The 17,217-nt window shown below is 33.6% G+C and overlaps 2 protein-coding genes across 3 annotated transcripts; both read right to left on the reverse strand.

The window, feature by feature from the left end:
- Positions 1-7,511: 7,511 nt before the first annotated feature.
- Positions 7,512-10,193, reverse strand: LOC136812408 (uncharacterized). Its single transcript, XM_067068903.1, has 4 exons — positions 9,452-10,193; positions 8,357-8,523; positions 8,135-8,219; positions 7,512-7,750 (listed from the first exon to the last, which is right to left on the reverse strand). The coding sequence occupies exons 1-4, from the start codon at positions 10,191-10,193 to the stop codon at positions 7,554-7,556; spliced, it is 1,191 nt and encodes a 396-aa protein (XP_066925004.1). The 3' UTR covers positions 7,512-7,553.
- Positions 10,194-13,278: 3,085 nt separating this feature from the next.
- LOC136812407 (uncharacterized) lies at positions 13,279-16,752 on the reverse strand. 2 transcript variants are annotated; one of them, XM_067068900.1, is made up of 5 exons: positions 16,621-16,752; positions 15,276-15,375; positions 14,912-14,965; positions 13,955-14,491; positions 13,279-13,377 (listed from the first exon to the last, which is right to left on the reverse strand). In XM_067068900.1, the coding sequence occupies exons 2-4, from the start codon at positions 15,348-15,350 to the stop codon at positions 13,994-13,996; spliced, it is 627 nt and encodes a 208-aa protein (XP_066925001.1). In that variant the 5' UTR covers positions 15,351-15,375; positions 16,621-16,752; the 3' UTR covers positions 13,279-13,377; positions 13,955-13,993. The 2 variants fall into 2 exon arrangements, with proteins under 2 accessions (XP_066925001.1, XP_066925003.1); XM_067068902.1 differs by lacking the exon at positions 16,621-16,752 and adding an exon at positions 15,494-15,637.
- Positions 16,753-17,217: the final 465 nt, after the last annotated feature.

Here is a 17,217-nt window from a genome sequence, read left to right on the forward strand (position 1 = left end):
TCAATACAGTGTTTGCATTTATGTTTCCCACATATCCCATCGTCGTTGACACAGCATCCTTTCTTACACTTTTCTTTTCCACAATTGGGACATTTGTGATCACAGTCAGAGCAACATTTATTCAGATGGTTGGCAGAATTTTTGCAACTCCACCTGGCTAAAAACTTTGTATCACATGTAGGAAAATCTTCTATTTCCCGAAGAATTTCAATGAGAAGATTTATGTCCAGTGATGAAATTTCAATTGATGGCTGAAATAAATCATTTCTTTTATCTTGATAAACCAACTTGATAACTCCAGGGTTGTTGGTGATATTAGAAAAGTTTTTAACTTTATCCTTTTGTCTTGTAAAAATTTTACTTAAAGCAATACCACCATCTGTTTCTGCTGGCTCAGCTAATAAGGCGAAATGTGCAAGAAGTTTGTGAAGTGCATACTGCCCTACAGAGATTACCACAAAAAGTTGTTGATGATGAAGATGCAATGTGTCATTTGAAGCCATCGTAAATCATTTTTAATGTTTCCTTTAAAAAACAAATTAAAAATAAGAGCCACTAAACATTATTCATCAGACATGTTCAAAAAGAGACTTAGGCGTAAAATCGTACCTTATTTTAAAGGAAGAAATTTTGGCAGGAATAAAATTTGGCAGATTTGGCCGGAATGCACCAAAAAAGTTCCTACCAAGTTTAACTTTTATTTTGCTCTTATTTCAAAGCTTCACAAAAAAAGAGCTATATACAACCATATCCTTGTGTAATGTTTTCATACCATGTCTAATCCCACCATAGCAATTAAGCCCCTTTTCTCAACTTCTTAACAGCTATAAAATTTTGGAAAAAATATACTTTTCAAGGCCTGAGATTACCCATCCAGGCTCTTTTGTATTCTTTAACTTCGCTAGCACTGAGGCAAATTTTTCTTCACCAGGAAAACTCTAACTTTCCAACTGTACTTTAAATCACTTGTAAATGCAAAGTTTTGAGGGAATTTCCCTTTTGTGACAAATTTTATGGCAATGATTGTAGCATTTCGCCGAGATGTGTATCAAAGATTAATGCAAAAGCATCAATTATCTTTTACTTGACTAGCAGGCAAAAGAATGCGCTGCAAAACAGATGGGATTTATAAAAACACGAGCCAACGCTTTTGAACTAAATTTTTAACATTAAACATGCTTTGAGAAATTACCTGAATTTTTAGTCATAGATGAAAAGATTTTAACCAAGCCAACCCTGAAAACTAATTTGAAGACGTCTTTCTAACCTAAAATTGATTTGTGATTGACCCCTAAAAGTAAGTATTCTGTTTTGGGCCCAGTTGTTCAAAAATCAATTAGATTTAGCTTTAGAGTACCAATTGATACTTGGTTCTTGACTTTGCGAAAGCATCCTATAGATAGTGCAAGAATTTATCAGAAGTTGGAACCTTTTCCTTAGGGCTAGCTCAAAGCCTGTCTTAACTCTACTATCCCCATGATACTTTCCAAAAACCAAGATTTCATTGTCTTAGGGGGCTCAATTCATGTTCAAAAATTCTTGTTTTGAGCATCATTGTGAAGATTTTTAGGATTTTAGAGTTAAGACAGGCTTTGAGCTAGCCCTAAGGAAAAGGTTCCAACTTCTGATAAATTCTTGCACTATCTATAGGATGCTTTCGCAAAATCAAGAATCAAGTATCAATTGGTACTCATTTTGGGCAAAAATTTCAGCCAAAAATGTACTTTTAAATCAATTTTACAAAACTAAGAGGGTCAGGGGAGTTAGAAGCCGCCTTTGAGTGAAATTTCAGCCTCTATAAGCTTTCAAAGAGTACCATATTTGATTTTCCTTGAAACCTTTCTGGAATGTAATGAGCAATCATGATTTTCAGATAAAATTTACTTTTAACTGCCAATTACTGACTGCAATAGAATGACCTCAGCTCTAGTAAAAAAATGATAAAAAGCCTTTTTTGCCCAAAAAAAGCAGTTTCAACAACTTTTTTCACCTAGTTTCATTGTTTTTTTATAAAAGATTTATCATAGCCCTTATATTATAACAAAGTCAGTGACCTACCCCTTTGAAGTTTGCCAATGGGCCAAAATATCCCAAATTTTAGTCATTTTTTGAGCATTGTTAAGAAAATTTTTAAATCAAGATTAAAAATTAATGGTAGATCACATATGTTTCTCTTTTGATCCTAAAAGACCAGAACAGAAGAGTTGGAGGTCAGACAATGTTGGGATTTCTCGGAAAATTGGGCTAAAGTTGGTACTTTTATGGTTCTATATCAAAAACTTTTTAAGTGCAATGCCCAAAAATGTCAAAAACTTCAAATTGGCAAAAATCCGCCATTATGGATTTTCAGACCAAAATATTTTGGGATTTTACTCAGTTCATTGTACTTAAAAAATTTATCCAAAAATGAAAAAAATCTAAGTTTCAAACTATTGGAACTGACCCATTCTTAAAAAAACTGGCTCTTAAATCCCGATTACCGCTAATCGCGATTAAAATTTTGATTAGTTAATCCTGACGATTAGTTTCCGTTGTTCGAACGTAAGATTAACTAATCGTGGCAGACTTTTTGCCTGTGTTTTATCAAAGATCTTAATCCTGACATCACATTTTGAACGTTTCCAAAACATTCGAAAAGCTTTCTTTGTTTGAATATATCGCTTCAATGCAGCAACTTCACCTTTTTTGTAGAAAAAAGCTTCTTAATCCTCGCTAATCCTGGGTCAGAGCAGGATTAAAATTTGGCTGATTTAATCGGAATTTTATCCAGATTTAAGCTTAAATTTTTTTGAACAACCAAGAGTAGTCTTGTGCTTACCGGCACTAAGGCGAAGGAAAGTTAGGTATTAGTTTACAGTTACCCGACCGCATGTGTTTGAGCTACTGCTTAAAAAATTTCATTATTTCTATTTTTTTTCAGTCCAATTATGAAAAACATCAATACATGACTTACCAATGGCTCTGAACAGCATGAAGTTGTGATGCTATCGTCTCAGCATACGCATTGTCTCCCGAAGCCTTCACGCAACTGACTTCATCCACACACTTTGTATCATCGCCACTCGCGCTCCCAAAGTGAAAAAAAGGATACAACAAGCACGCACCGGTACAAAATGAAGACGTTCTACTGCTGTTTACATTCGATCGTTCACGTGGGAGAGTTTATGGTAAAATAATGAATAACGAAATTTTGCCGCATCAAATTTTGAATTTATTGTAACGGTAAAAACTAATACCTAACTTCCCTTTGCCTAATCGAGATTTAATAAAAAATTATCCTAATCGGTCGCTAATCTACTTTTGATCAGGGGATGTCAATTGAATCAATCAAACTCAATCGAAATGATAGATCGAACCCAATTGAAGTGATCGATCGGACAATCGAAATCAATCAAAGTCGGAAAAAATGTAAAATTACGATTGGGGTCGATTGTCCCATCGATCACTTTGATTGAGTTCGATCGGGTTTGATTGATTCGATCAATCATTTCCGATTGGCTTAGGCTTACATCTAGGCTTACAACGACCCAAGGCATGGCCTGAACATGTTCGGGCCTCTTGATTAATACTTTTTAAAAATGGCCAGATTTTCGAAAACTTGCTACAATCGCGCGTGTAATTTCAGGACCCAATATTTGTATTTTAAATTCCTTATTTTAGCAAACAAATTTAAAAATCTTCATCTTTATTCAAATGTATATTGTTCAAATATAAAAGTTAATCATCTATTTTCCAATTAAGTTAGGAAAATTATTAAAAAGAATGATTTGAATCTTACATAATATGGTCTTCTTTTTATTCTTTATCCCGTTCCCTTTTCTGGTGGTCTTCTCCTATTCGAAGCAGAATTTTTCTGGATTGTTTTTTGTACTGTTATATATACAACTTTGTGAATCAAACTGGTATTTGGAACTTTGAATTTGTCTAATGAAAATATTTAAAAATGGATGATGATAAACCAGGAAAGGTAAATAAAATCCGTATCAATTGTAAATACATGGCCCGAACATGGTCCGAACAAAATGTTCGGACCGATTCAATAATACTTTTTTGTGGCCCGAGCATGGTCCGAACAGGCCCGAACATGTCCGGGCCATGCCGTGGGTCGTGGCTTACATCGTTGTAGCGTAGAAGCAACATGGGACTTGTTGATATCTGGCCTGTATTTTCACTTACTGTTAAATCTCTTTGACAACAAATTTGTTTTGATAACTCCACTAAGTTTATCAATCATACTTTCTGTCATAACATGTCACGATAGCTTTCACTGATAGCCGAATGGATAATTAGAGAACGCTTTCCGTGGGGGGGGTAACACCCTAAATTTTTCCCAAAAAAGGAGGGGGCTGGAAGCACACCAGCTTTTTTGGGGGGACCTATGTACTCTTAGGTTCCAAATAAACAGGCCCCCCCGCTTGTTAATTTTTCGAAAATTTTCCAACCCCCCGGACCTTATTAGGACCCCCCCCCCGTTTATTAATCTCTAAGAATATGTTCAGCTGTCAAAGAGAAGGCCCCTTATTTTGCTCTAAATAGCCTGATTTTAGCCTATCTTTACCTTATTTTTGGGTTTCAGAAGTACAATTTCCAACCCCCCGGCAATTAGGTCCCCCCCGTTTATTAAAAATCTAGAAAATTTTCCAACCCCCCCCCCCCCCCCGTTTATTCGAACCCCCCCCCCGTTTATTTGGAACCTAAGAGTACTTGGGGGAGCTAAAATCTTGTCACTTAAAACGTGAGGGTTAAAATAATTCAGCTTAATAGTTGGCTTCAATTACTCAAATTGAAGCTCAAGAATCTGAAAAATTTATTGCCTGCCGCGCAATACTTTTATAGAAAGTGTCCAAAATATTTCATCTTTACAGTAACTTAGAACTGAACGCAGTGGGCTATTCCATTTTTAAACCATACAGTTACAGGCCATACAGGGGTATTGACGAACTTTTCCAGGGGGGTCTGAGCCTTGATTTTCCAAGGGGTTTTTGGTCATTTTCAGATTTTCCAAGGGGATTATTAAAGGTTTCAAGGTGTTTCCAGGGGGTTCTCCCCTCCTAAACTGGCATCAATAGTCGCTTTCCAGGCCCTTTTTCACAAAATTTCACTTTCCAGGGGTGTCGACCTGTGTCGACTCCTAATTTCCAGGGGATAGTTTGTTATCAAAGATTTCCAGGGGGGTTAGCGAAAAAAGTTTGTCAATACCGTACCCCTGTACAATTTTTTTTGGAATAGCCCAATAGACGATATCGGATTTAGATAAATGCAATGCATTCTGGTTTCTAGGGACTCTCAAAGGAATTATAATCTATTATAATTGATCTATTATAATTCCTTTGAGAGTCCCTAGAAACCAGAATGCATTGCATTTATCTGAATCCGATATCGTCTATTTACATCCATTAAAAAACCCTTTTTTACTGGATCAATTTTTTGAGTGGAGCTAACAAAAAATTCATAAATCTTTAGGGGGACTTAACCTTTCCGCCATGCTGTTTTTTATAGACTTTCTTAGACTCTCTACTTTCTTTTTCTTCTTTTTTCAACGATCAGAAAGCAAGCCAATCAAAGATATTGCGCGAAAAAGACATGCCTATCAAATGCGTAGATGTACGGCATTCGGGACGTCTCAAGGACTTATATGTACGGCATTCGGGCTCAAAAGGTTAAAACTCAGGGGGGACCTAATTTTTGCCTGGGAACTAAACCCATAGCATCAGCCTAGAGCTAAAAAATAAATAAAACTTATGAAATTTTAACAACAGATCTAACGGCACACGACATGGACACGACATGAAAACCAATGCAAAAATATATAACTAGAATTTAAAACTTCCATGAATGATTGGCATTATATAAAGGTCTTACCACAGCATATGAGTGAAATGATGGTAGGGTAGGACGTAGATAAGGCGAAAATTCTGACAGAGTGCCTGTCCGATCCGAGTGGCAAGTGGCAAGGGGAATTCCAAAACGAACATTTTTTGACTGCGACTTTCACTTTCGTTTTCATGATAGCTTCGTGCGAAATCTCACCAATTTTAAGGAAGGCAAACAAAAACAAAGATGGCGGCTTTGATCAAAAACGAAAGTGTTTTTATCCTTCCCCGTCTCGCTTTACTGTTTGTTTTTTCTTTCTCCTTCATTATTCATCATAGTGCTAGTTTTTTAAAGTAATTTTTATAACATAATCTTAGTTTTGAAATATCTTTTTACCCAGACCCGTCCCGCCCCGCCCCATGTAATTTTTTTGAAATGCAAATTTCATACCTGACAGCCAATCCCAATACACTATTTTCGTATTAGAACATAAAAAATTTTTAAGCCTTCGGATGTTTTTGATTTTTTGAGTTTGAGGCCTAAAAATGTTACATGTTCTTATTTTCCCCATTTTGTGAGTATTTTTGTGCATTTTCTTCCTGAGAAAGTTGGTGGTTGTTTTAGAGGGTGTCAAAAGCCTTAAAATGTTCTTAACTTTTTCTTAACCTTTTGGCCATCGAATCCTTAGGTTCTTATATAGTTTGTTCTTATAAAAAAACGTATAGCTTTTTTTAGGATAAATTTTCTTCCTTTAGTCTCAAAGATCTAAGAAAATTTGAAGTCAAATTGAGTCATTGATCTGAGACATATTTTTTTTAAGCATTGAATTGAAAAGTATAAAAACTGGAGATGTTTATAGATCAATAGATTGACAAGGCTTAGAAAATGCTTGAGCAGAATTCAAGGAAATTTCAAGAATCCGTAATAAAATCTCATTCAAAAACAGCCAAATTCAGGAAAATACAGTTTTCGTAGACTCAAGGTAATGCTTAGCATATGCTTAAAGTGTTGCCATATCAGAACCTACAATCATGGTTGAAATATATTGAGAATTTCAGTTATTTTAATAATGTTTTTCAAGATTTAAAGTTCCGGTCAGAAAGTCGATTTTGGTTATCTCTTTAATTTAATCTAATATGTCAATTTGGGAGGGGTCTTAAGTCTAGCATTAAAACTCAGAGACAAAGCTCTACCCTTCCAACCTACTTTAGAGCACTTACAAATCAATTGTGGTTTCATAACTTTTTGGGGAATTTCCCTTTTTTCTCAAATATTATGACCTTGATTGTAGATATACTTATAATTGTAATGCTTATAAAAATATTCAATATAATAAAGAGGTAAGCATTTAGTGAATTATTTTTGAAATTCTTATCATCTGATGATTGACTCGTGCGAAAGCAGTTTTTGCTAAAAGTGTTAAAACCTAATCAAAGGCTTTATAATTATATACAGTCGACTCTCGCTATTTCGAACTTCTATTATTCGAATCTTTCTATAATTCGAACTTGATTCCAGTCCCCGTCAAGAAGAACCCCTCTTAAATCTTAAATACTTTCTCTGTAATTCCAAAAAATAAAATTCTCCGTTAAAAATAGAATACGTTCTATAATTCGAATCTTGCTGTTGTTCGAATAAATAAGATTCCTCGTCCGAAGTTCGAATTAGCAAAAGTCAAGTGTACAACCATTTTTATAGCTAATAAAATATAGAAATTGAACTAAACATTACAAGTTGAACTAGCTACACGTTAGATTTTTAGCACTGTTATAGATTGTCCAGCTGTCCTTTGCATCATTGTAATAGAAAACCTTCTGACAATTCTCATCGACGGCGAACATATCAGGACCTCTTTGGATTCGCTCCCCAAATAATGTAACATATTCTTTGATGCTTCCGTAAGCACATCTTTTGATATTAACGAAATAACGATATCCTTAAAGAAAGGCAATTCACAAAAAACGTAACATGAAACCGACTGAACTACCCTCAGCTGACACAAAACGTTGTTTCAACGTCCATCTAACGTTATATGGACGTTATGAACATGAAATAAACGTTGAAACAACGTTGTGTGCCAGCTGGGACAGTTGTCTCTCTCTAATTCGAGGATCAAAAATCTTTTTCGAAATAGAAAAAGATTCAAATTACAGTGAGTAATCTAGACCACTTTCCAGCTTAGAGGACAAATATTTTTAGTTCGAATTACAGAAATATTTGAATAGTAGAAAGTTGAATCAGAGGTAGTTGACTAAAGTTCTTGACTTTGCTTATTTGTGACTAATTGGAGACACGTATGAAAAAAATATTATATATTCACCTTCGTTCAGTCGCTTGTAGTTTGGATGGACTGTTTTCTTCAAAGCATCTTCGAAGTTGAATTCCAAGCCTTCCACGAAGACATTCTAAATATATAAATGAATTTTTATAGCAAACATATTCATATTCGGTGAGCTCAAATCATAAGAAGGCCTGTATGTTCTTTAAAGTTTCAATATTTCAATATTTCTGGTTCAAAAAAAACAATAACAAATTAACTCACTGCATATTGATCTGCTAAAGGATTCATTGTAAAATTTGAGGTGCGAATGGGGTGCAAATGTCCATGTCTGCACCTAAACAAGCTGAAGTAAGATCCAGGAACAAAGATTTGCCAGATTATTACAGCCAAAAGTGCAAATAAGACAGCTATTATTTCAAAGTTGTGATCTATGGATAAAAAAAGATGAGACAATTTATCATTTCGAATTTATTCTCTCCCCCCCCCCCAATTCATGTTTTTATAAGCAAGTGTGTCCCTATCAGGCTCGCATTATGCTTAGCATTCTATTGTTCTCAAACAATAGAGCCATTCTTTAGGTACCAAAAACTGAGCCTTCATATGCTTATAAACATTATGCTTATGGAAGAAAAAACATGTATTACTACAAATCCTCACCGAATCAGTTCGAAGTATGATATGGGAGCAATTTATTCGTTGTCAATAAAGTTTGGCAATTATAATTAATTTTTGATGCAATGATTTTTCATCAATAGAGCGCTTAATCAACCCAAACCGGAAGCGTGATATGGTAGTTGAATATTTTTTGTCAATACTGATAGTTTCATGTTTTATTCAAAGAATCTTCAGTTTGAATGAAGATTTTGAAACAAGAAATCTGTTGCTCATACAAAGAGTTACATTGTAATAAAACAAATACATACATGTTTTTTTGTAAGAACATCCAAAATATCTTGAAGTTTTCGTTCTTGTTCTTAATTTATTGAGTTTTAAGTCTATAAAAAAGTCTTAAGCTTTCTTATTTTCACCATTTTGGGATTATTTTTGTCCATTTTTCGAAGAAATCGGGTGTTTTAAAGTCCACGAAACCTTCTTGAATTTTTGTTTCTTATAAGAACATTCTTCGGGTATTCTTAACTTTTTGGGTTTTAAGCCAAAATATGTTTTCAAAATGTTATTATTTTCTTCATTTTGTGACCATTTTTACCCATTTTCCTAAAAAACCGGGTGTTTTTGAGTCTGCTAAGCCTTGAAATGTTCTTAGCATTTTGGCAATCGAAGCTTTTTGTTCTTATATAGTTTTTTATAGTTCTTATAAAAAAACGTGTATGTTTAAATTAAGCTAAAATTTCTTACATCTTTTAGATTCACCAACAGCTAATAAGAATTTGATATCTTTACGTAAAGCTATTCTCAGCTCCATTTTCAAATCATCAAATTGACTTTGATTCAAGAAGCCAACCTTTAACATAACATCAAGACATTTAGTTGAGCTCTCATTTGCGATTTTCCAAATATCTTCAAACGTTTTTGATCGTGGAAAATCAGTAAAGACATCTCTTCCAGACTGGAATCGACGGTAAAAATGAAACTCAGCATGTGAATAGCCATGGCGAAGTGAAGATACTATATGGATGAATTGTTGCATTGATGAAGATTCACAATTAGAGTTGCGGCATGACGAACAAGAGCCGAAAAGACAATCTGCCTTCGCTTGGCAAACACCAGGACACGTCAAACAAGGGTGAGTGCAACGTCCACAACATTTTCTTTTGTTGATATCAGATATGAAAGAAGTATGTATTAAATGATAAACAACCATCAATTCTAAACCATCTATTGCTATCAATGTTTTTAAATTCCCAGCAGTATCATAAAAACATTTCTTGTATTCAGGTTCTGCGTGAAACACTTTCTTCCTCTGAAATCTAGTCAAATGTGTATTGATGATTTCAGCCAATCCGATATCAGGATTCATCCTTGTAATGCAATCTTTGTGATTTCGAACACAGAATTTGAGCAAGTGAACCATAATCTTGTAAAGGGCTGCTCTCAAATATTTGATTCGAACTTCTAATTCGTGTATCTGAACCGACATCATGAACTAATCCAAAGGAATCAGCTTTATTTAAAATTTAAAAATCTAGAAAGAAGAACATCGAAATTCCAAAACAATGCTCCAGGAAATTTGAATTTCATATTCAATAGCCTCTCTCTAGTTTGATCTTTAAAAGACCAAAGATCTTTTTCGAATTTGGGTTAGACTTAAATTACTAGTACCGTAAAAAGGGGTGAAGAACGATCTGCGTAGGAGAGCAGATTTTTACGACAAAGCACCTATTCGTGTAATAAAAACATAATTACTGTGTAATTTAAATCTGCTCTCCTAGGCAAATGTTCCTTCACCCCTGTCTACGCTGCTGATTACAAGGGGTAAGTTAAACCACTTTCAACTAAGGGAACCAATATCCCAACAATATATTATGATAACTCAAATATCATAAAGATTCTAATAACAGAGACGTTGAAGTAGAGAGAGTTGACTGTATTTCAAAAACCAAAACCCTGTAAGATATGAAAAGACATCAAAGCTTTCAAAAAGAACACTACTCCGAGAACAATTTTTTACAATTTATAAAAAATTCAAATTGACGAAAACATTTTATTGTACATTCTGTTTTTCCCCTATCTTAACAAAAAATGTAAAGTACCTCCATAACACCATGAATAGTCAAAGTATTAACAGAACTATAATAGAAATCTTAGAGATACTTTATCTAACATTGACTTACGAAACTATCATGTATCTCACTACAGTACTCTTGACAAACTTCATTCAAAATTTAACATATAACTTTTTCCTCTTAAAATATAAATGTTAAATGATTAATAGCTGACATTTCTCTTTTGAAAAACAACAACACTCAATCGTTGCTCTAGACGACTTAATTAAACATATGAGAAATTCATTATTAAGGTCCAATCAAATCATTTTCTAAGAAGTTCTACTCTCCATATACAGAACTCTGACTTTCTTGTCAAGCTACGGAGCATAGCATTGGGAAACTTTTATTTATTCACTCATGTTGCAAAATTATATTAATGTAGCCATAAACATGTGATTACTCGAAAAATTTCATGTGATTTTATTTCCATGTTACTTGCTATTTACAACTTACAGCTGATAACTTTATTAGTGTCAATAAATTCAAACCAAAATGAAATAAATGTCATGTAACAAGCACATAAAAATTTCGAGTAAAAGCGTGATTTGTCTTCAAACTTTAATTTTGCAACCTGTGTTTTATTCTCGATCCCTTACAATCTTTGTCAAATAGTTTTCTCCTCGTTTTTATAAATTTGAAGTTCAAGCGAGAAAGTCACTTTTGGGCTATTTGTTAAATATTTAGTCGAATATTTCAATTTGGGAGAGGTTTATAGACTTCCAAGCTATATTCTGAGCCTTATTGGACCATTCTTGGACTTTTGGATCTTCAGATTGTAAGGTTCTAAGTTTAAGTTTAGCGTTTAAACTCTACTCTTCCAACCTAAGTTGGAGCGCTTCCAAATCGTTTGTGACTATAAGATGTCGTGGGAATGTGATATGATCAAGAATAAAGGATGAGCAGAAGCCTATCGGTTACCTTGAGTTCTCCCTCCTGGGCTTTGAAACCTTGTCCGTTCTAGCTCTTGTTTCAACATGACTAAAGTAGGGAAAAATCAAAATATAATAGCCGCATTCTTTTTCACCGTTCAACACAATATGACTAATTTAAAATAGCTAAGTTGATACCCTTTATTCTTAATTTGACACTTAATATGCCCAAAATTTCAGCCTTCCAGGCTTAGCATTATTCCTAAGCGGTTCTTATTTTTGGCATTTTTGAGCCTCGTTGTTCTTATATAATTATTTTTATGAAAAATCATAGTACATCATAGTCATTTTTTTGTACACAATATATATCTTTTTACTAAAACTTTATAATTTGAAAATAAATAAATCTTTTAGTTTTTAAAATATAATATTTACAGTCTCACAATATTTATATCTTTTATTATAAATTTCCCTTTTTCATCAATTTTGTTTTCAATAAATATACACTATAAAATATGGAAAGAAAAATAAGTCGTGTAATTCGCACTAAATCACATCTGTAAATCGTTGAATTCATCAAAATATATTCAGTGTTTCAATAATTGTCTTGTAAATTAATTAAATATGAACAAGTTAAAGGTTTTGTTTTTAAATAAGAGTGATATCTTTTGCTTACTCGTCAATTTTAATGCACAAGCTTTTTCATATTGGATTGACACGAATATGGAGCAAGATTGGCCAAAAAGAAGAAAAGAAAAACATTTTTTGCTTCTATCAGCATAATGGAACAATAAGCAGACACTGTCCTGATATGAAATATGTGGCTGATATGAAACGGGAACACTTGTGTAAAAATAAAACCTTTAAACGACTTGCATTTATTATCATGATATAAAAATACTAATGTTCTATTTTTTGGTCTGTAGCTCGCTAAAATCAAACTCCAAACTCTCGACATATGATACTCTGTAGCTAATTAACACCACCAAAAATGGGCAACTTCGATGAGTGACGTAATTCAAAAGTGCTTTACCAATCATAATTTTGATTGCAGTGTTGTCATGACAACAATGGATGAAATTGAAATCGATTTGTTTTGTTCTTTGTTTTGCGCATTCAATAAATGTCATTAAATTTTGATTTGATTCGCCAAATTAGCACCACTCATCACGTCAGTGGGTGGCTTTTCCTTGAATTTGCGGTAATTTGATGTCATAATTTCATTATCGAGTTTCAGTTCATTTAGAATCTGTTTGCGAATTTGTCAAGACATGTGTCGTCAAATCTAATGAGAAAATAATGAAAATTTAGGATTAAAGCAAAACTTTTATGGTTCACAACAATACAAATATTGAGTTTAAGAACCACTGGACCTAAGAACAATAGATTTTCTATTCGCATTGAGATTTCGATACCAATTTTCATCCCCACTGTGGGAAGAAATGTCACCAGGGCTGTGAGACAGGGGTGTATTATTAATGAATTAGATTTAGGGAAGAATTATTAAAATTTTAAGAATAAAGAAATGAAAATTTACCTGGAATTTGATTCCAGTAATGAATGATTTTTATTTCTTTTTTTCGTCAATGTTTTGTTTAAGAAGGTTTGATGTCCTTCTTTTGTTGTCCCTCCTTGATCATCCATAAATGTCAATCGTACCATGCTTAATGAGTCATCTGAGAAATTCCTGTAAAGATTAAGAAAAAGTAAAGAAATATTAAAGATTAAATAACAAACCCAATACCTTTTTTTTGAGATAGCAACATAGATTATACATATTGCAGATTTTTTAGTACCCCAACTGTGTTTCAAGCTAAGAGCACTCTATACTTTCTACGTAAGACACAGATTTATTTTATATAGATTTGCATTGACACAGATGTCCTGTAGTGAGAGCTTTTGTGTTGAAAATACCTCAAAAATACCTCACATATTTGCCCTATAGTTCCCTTAAATCCTTATAGATCCAAACGAAATGATATCTTGAAATCGAGAAGAAACCTTTGGCTGGTGTTGGTACCTCCGTTCGTTTCAGAGATCCACGGATTAGGCTTAACCTTAAAATTTGACCTAAATTTAGCTTCCAATTAATCTCTTTTCAATGAGGCTCGTGGCGAGAATCCAGCAGATATCAATTTAATACTCCTTAATCCCTCGCTTGCTTGCTTATAGAGCCTAATATAACTTATTATAAGTCGGATCTAGACATTTTTAGCAATGCAATTTTCACTTTTGAATGTATGTGTAGAATATAAATGACTTACGTTTAACATTCGAATGTGTTTTCCAACGATTGAAGAATCTCAACTTTTCTGTTTTTCTTTCTTGACTGCATTCTTTCCAAACAAGTTTTCCATAAAGCTGCTATCTTCGCCAAAAGATGAGAAATCTACTTGACAGGTACCATCAACGCATGCGTAAAATAATTCTTCACAGTCTGAGTTTTTACGACATGTCTCTCCCTCTTGTTTTTTCTTTTGTTCATGTATTGGTTTCTTGGAGACGCACTCTTTCTTCGTGCTGAACAATTCCTTCTCACAGACATACTCAGCATCTGCGCATGCACAATCAGTATTAGTGGCGCATGGTTGTTTATGAATTTTCGGACAACCTTGTTTATTCAAAATATCGTCAAATGTTTTCGGAGCACCACAAAAACCTTGTTCCACATCACAAGTCATTCCATAACGACAGTCACGTCTGTTATTGCATGGTTGTTGACATTGCCAAGTGGGCAATGCTTTGTTGCACTTATAACCTTCAGTCTTACAACTAGCGTCATCTATGCAAAGGCTTTCGTCCTAAAGAAATAAGAAAATGTAGCAATTTAGGAAAAAATTTGATTTTTGAATATTTGGAGATGCTAATTGTATAATCTTTTCTTAAGCGCGAAACATTCCGAAAGGCCTAGCCGAAAGAATCTCTGTTCCGTACATATAATGTTTCTTTGACCCTACAATTCAACCAATAGGGGGGGGCAAAGAACTTTGAAAATTGTTAAGGCTGTTCTTGTAATCTTTTTTATAATCAATATTTTCCACCTAGATTTTAACCAATAGAATGACGAGACACAGAATATGTTTTTTTAAGATTCCAATCATAACTGTTTATAAACAAAAGGAAGCTAGTCGTTGAAATGGAATGCCGTTATACTCATTAGATTTAATGAATACATAATCACATTTTTAATCAGATGTCAATTTCGTTGTTTTTCAACTTACTATTATATCTACAGCCAGTGATGGAATTCCAGCAAAATTTGGTTTGTTCTTCCTCTATAAGAATAAATTTAAAAAAATGTTACGCTATAATGAATCGACCATTAAACTCAAAAGACTAAAGCATACAAAATACCCCAGCCAAAACTACTTCGATACCCTACAACCCCTATAACCAACCTGGCAAACAACGTTGTTCCAACGTTAGTCTAATGTTCACAACGTCCATATAAGGTTAGATGAACGTTGAAACAACGTTGTTACCAGCTGGGAAACAAACAGCCACACTTTCAAGTTTGAAACCAGCAGATTCGCATTTGAAGAGTAAGAGATTCAATAATACTGTATTCGACCAATCAGAACTCACCATAACTGTTGGGAAGGCATTGGAGTATGACGTCATTAATGAAGTCAAAATCAAAATCATCTTCAATGTGTCCATGTCGTTCTTCCGTAATTGTAACGTTCTACAAAAATAACGAGAAAAAAATATTGGTCAAATTTTATCAATCAGTCGAAATCAGTCCAGATCCTCAAATTTTAAAGTCCTTGAAAATTCGAATGCATAAAAATAAATACACTTACTTTACAAATATTATATAGTTATACTCTCTTTATAAGCGCGTAGTAAAAAAAAGCTTATCAAAGTCTTGCAATAATAAGTGCCAAGACTTAAATGCTGTGTTAAACAAAGGATAAGAGATCTTCCTTGAAGATAACTGTATCAATAGTAAAAAAAAAGCTATGGATATTTTTCTTATATACCCCTATAGTCATAGTTAGAGAAAAATATTCGACAATGTTGATTGTTCAGCGAAAACAGTTAATAGATACTAATTGCCCTGTCTTTTGTTCTTGGCCGGATACCTCCGAAGGTTTTTTTGTAACTTTTTACACATCCGTGAGATGAGAAAGACGCATTCTGATTGGCTAGTTGAATAAAATACACGCTCTGATTGGCTATTCGCAAATAACGAGCGATTGAAAGTCGCTACTTTTTAATATATCAAAAAGATTTCTCGCTCGTTAGCATAAAGATCTATTTATGGGTGAACCGTTAAACTAATTCCTTCTGATTACATTCGATTAGTATTCAAGAAAACCAAAGAATAGAAACATCAGCAAACTTTTTCCTTATGAATCCCGTTAGCTTCAATTGACGTAATACATGTTCTTTTTAAAGAACATAGTAAAAATTTTGAAGCCTTCGAATGGATTTTACTTTCAGAGTTTAAAGCCTGAAAATGTTCTTAACATGTTCTTGTTTTCGCCATTTTGGAGTATATTTTGTGTATTTAGAGTCCACAAAGCCTTAAAATGTTCTTAACTTGTTCATATTTTTTAGCAATCGAAGCCTCATGTTCTTATACAGTTTGTTCTTGTATAAAAAAACGTAATATTCGATTCTTAATGTCAATCCTCTATGTCAACTTTTCGCATCCTAATGCGTAAAAACAAAAGTAACGGACTACTCTGATTTTTAACGACGGAAAATTACTTTATCCGCGGCGGAATATATCATACCCTCCGTAAATAAGGATGTTGGTACAATTAATGAGGCGACATAAAGGACAAGAAATTCTAGTTATAGCGGAATGCATATCCGACTGTTTCTATAAATGTCGCAATATCTCTAAATTTCTGCATCCGTAAAAGATGAAAATACGTGTACGGTACGCCATAAACAAGAATCAAAATAATTCACAACAAACCTTTTTTCCACAACAAAAGTGTTCCAAATAAAATATCTTAATCATAAAATCACAATCACCCAAGACTTGTTTAAGCTCTTGAATATATTTTGTATAATTTTAGTTGTGCTCAGTTCAGACATCAGATAAATACTGATCGTGTCATCTCGACCAATCTCTCTATATAACGGTCACTTGATTGCTTATCTCTAATCTGATTGGTTCTTACATTTATCCGTCATTTTAATTAAAACTTCGTAATTACATTAATCATTAATCAATACATAAAAATCAAAAAAAAAGCGCGGGAGAGAGACAAGAGTTACCTCTACCTTTCCGCTATCTTTTTCTATACAACATTTTTCGTGTTTAAGAAATTTCTCAATACCCTCTTTACTAACGTTAGTGATAACATACACTTTTTGTTTTAACATAACGGTACCTTTATAATGTAGATAACATTAAAGATAACAGTACAAGACAAAAGAAATACACTGAAAAATTAAATGTCAGAGAGACCAAGCTATTGACTCTTTGGACCGGGGCATAAAGAATCCTCACTTTTATAACCAAACGTTGTTGTATTTAAAAGATCAAACTTTGTGGTTTTCCTATTGC

Source organism: Clytia hemisphaerica, unplaced genomic scaffold (assembly GCF_902728285.1).
Source record: "Clytia hemisphaerica strain Z4C2 unplaced genomic scaffold, Clytia hemisphaerica genome assembly, whole genome shotgun sequence".
NCBI lineage: Eukaryota > Metazoa > Cnidaria > Hydrozoa > Leptothecata > Clytiidae > Clytia > Clytia hemisphaerica.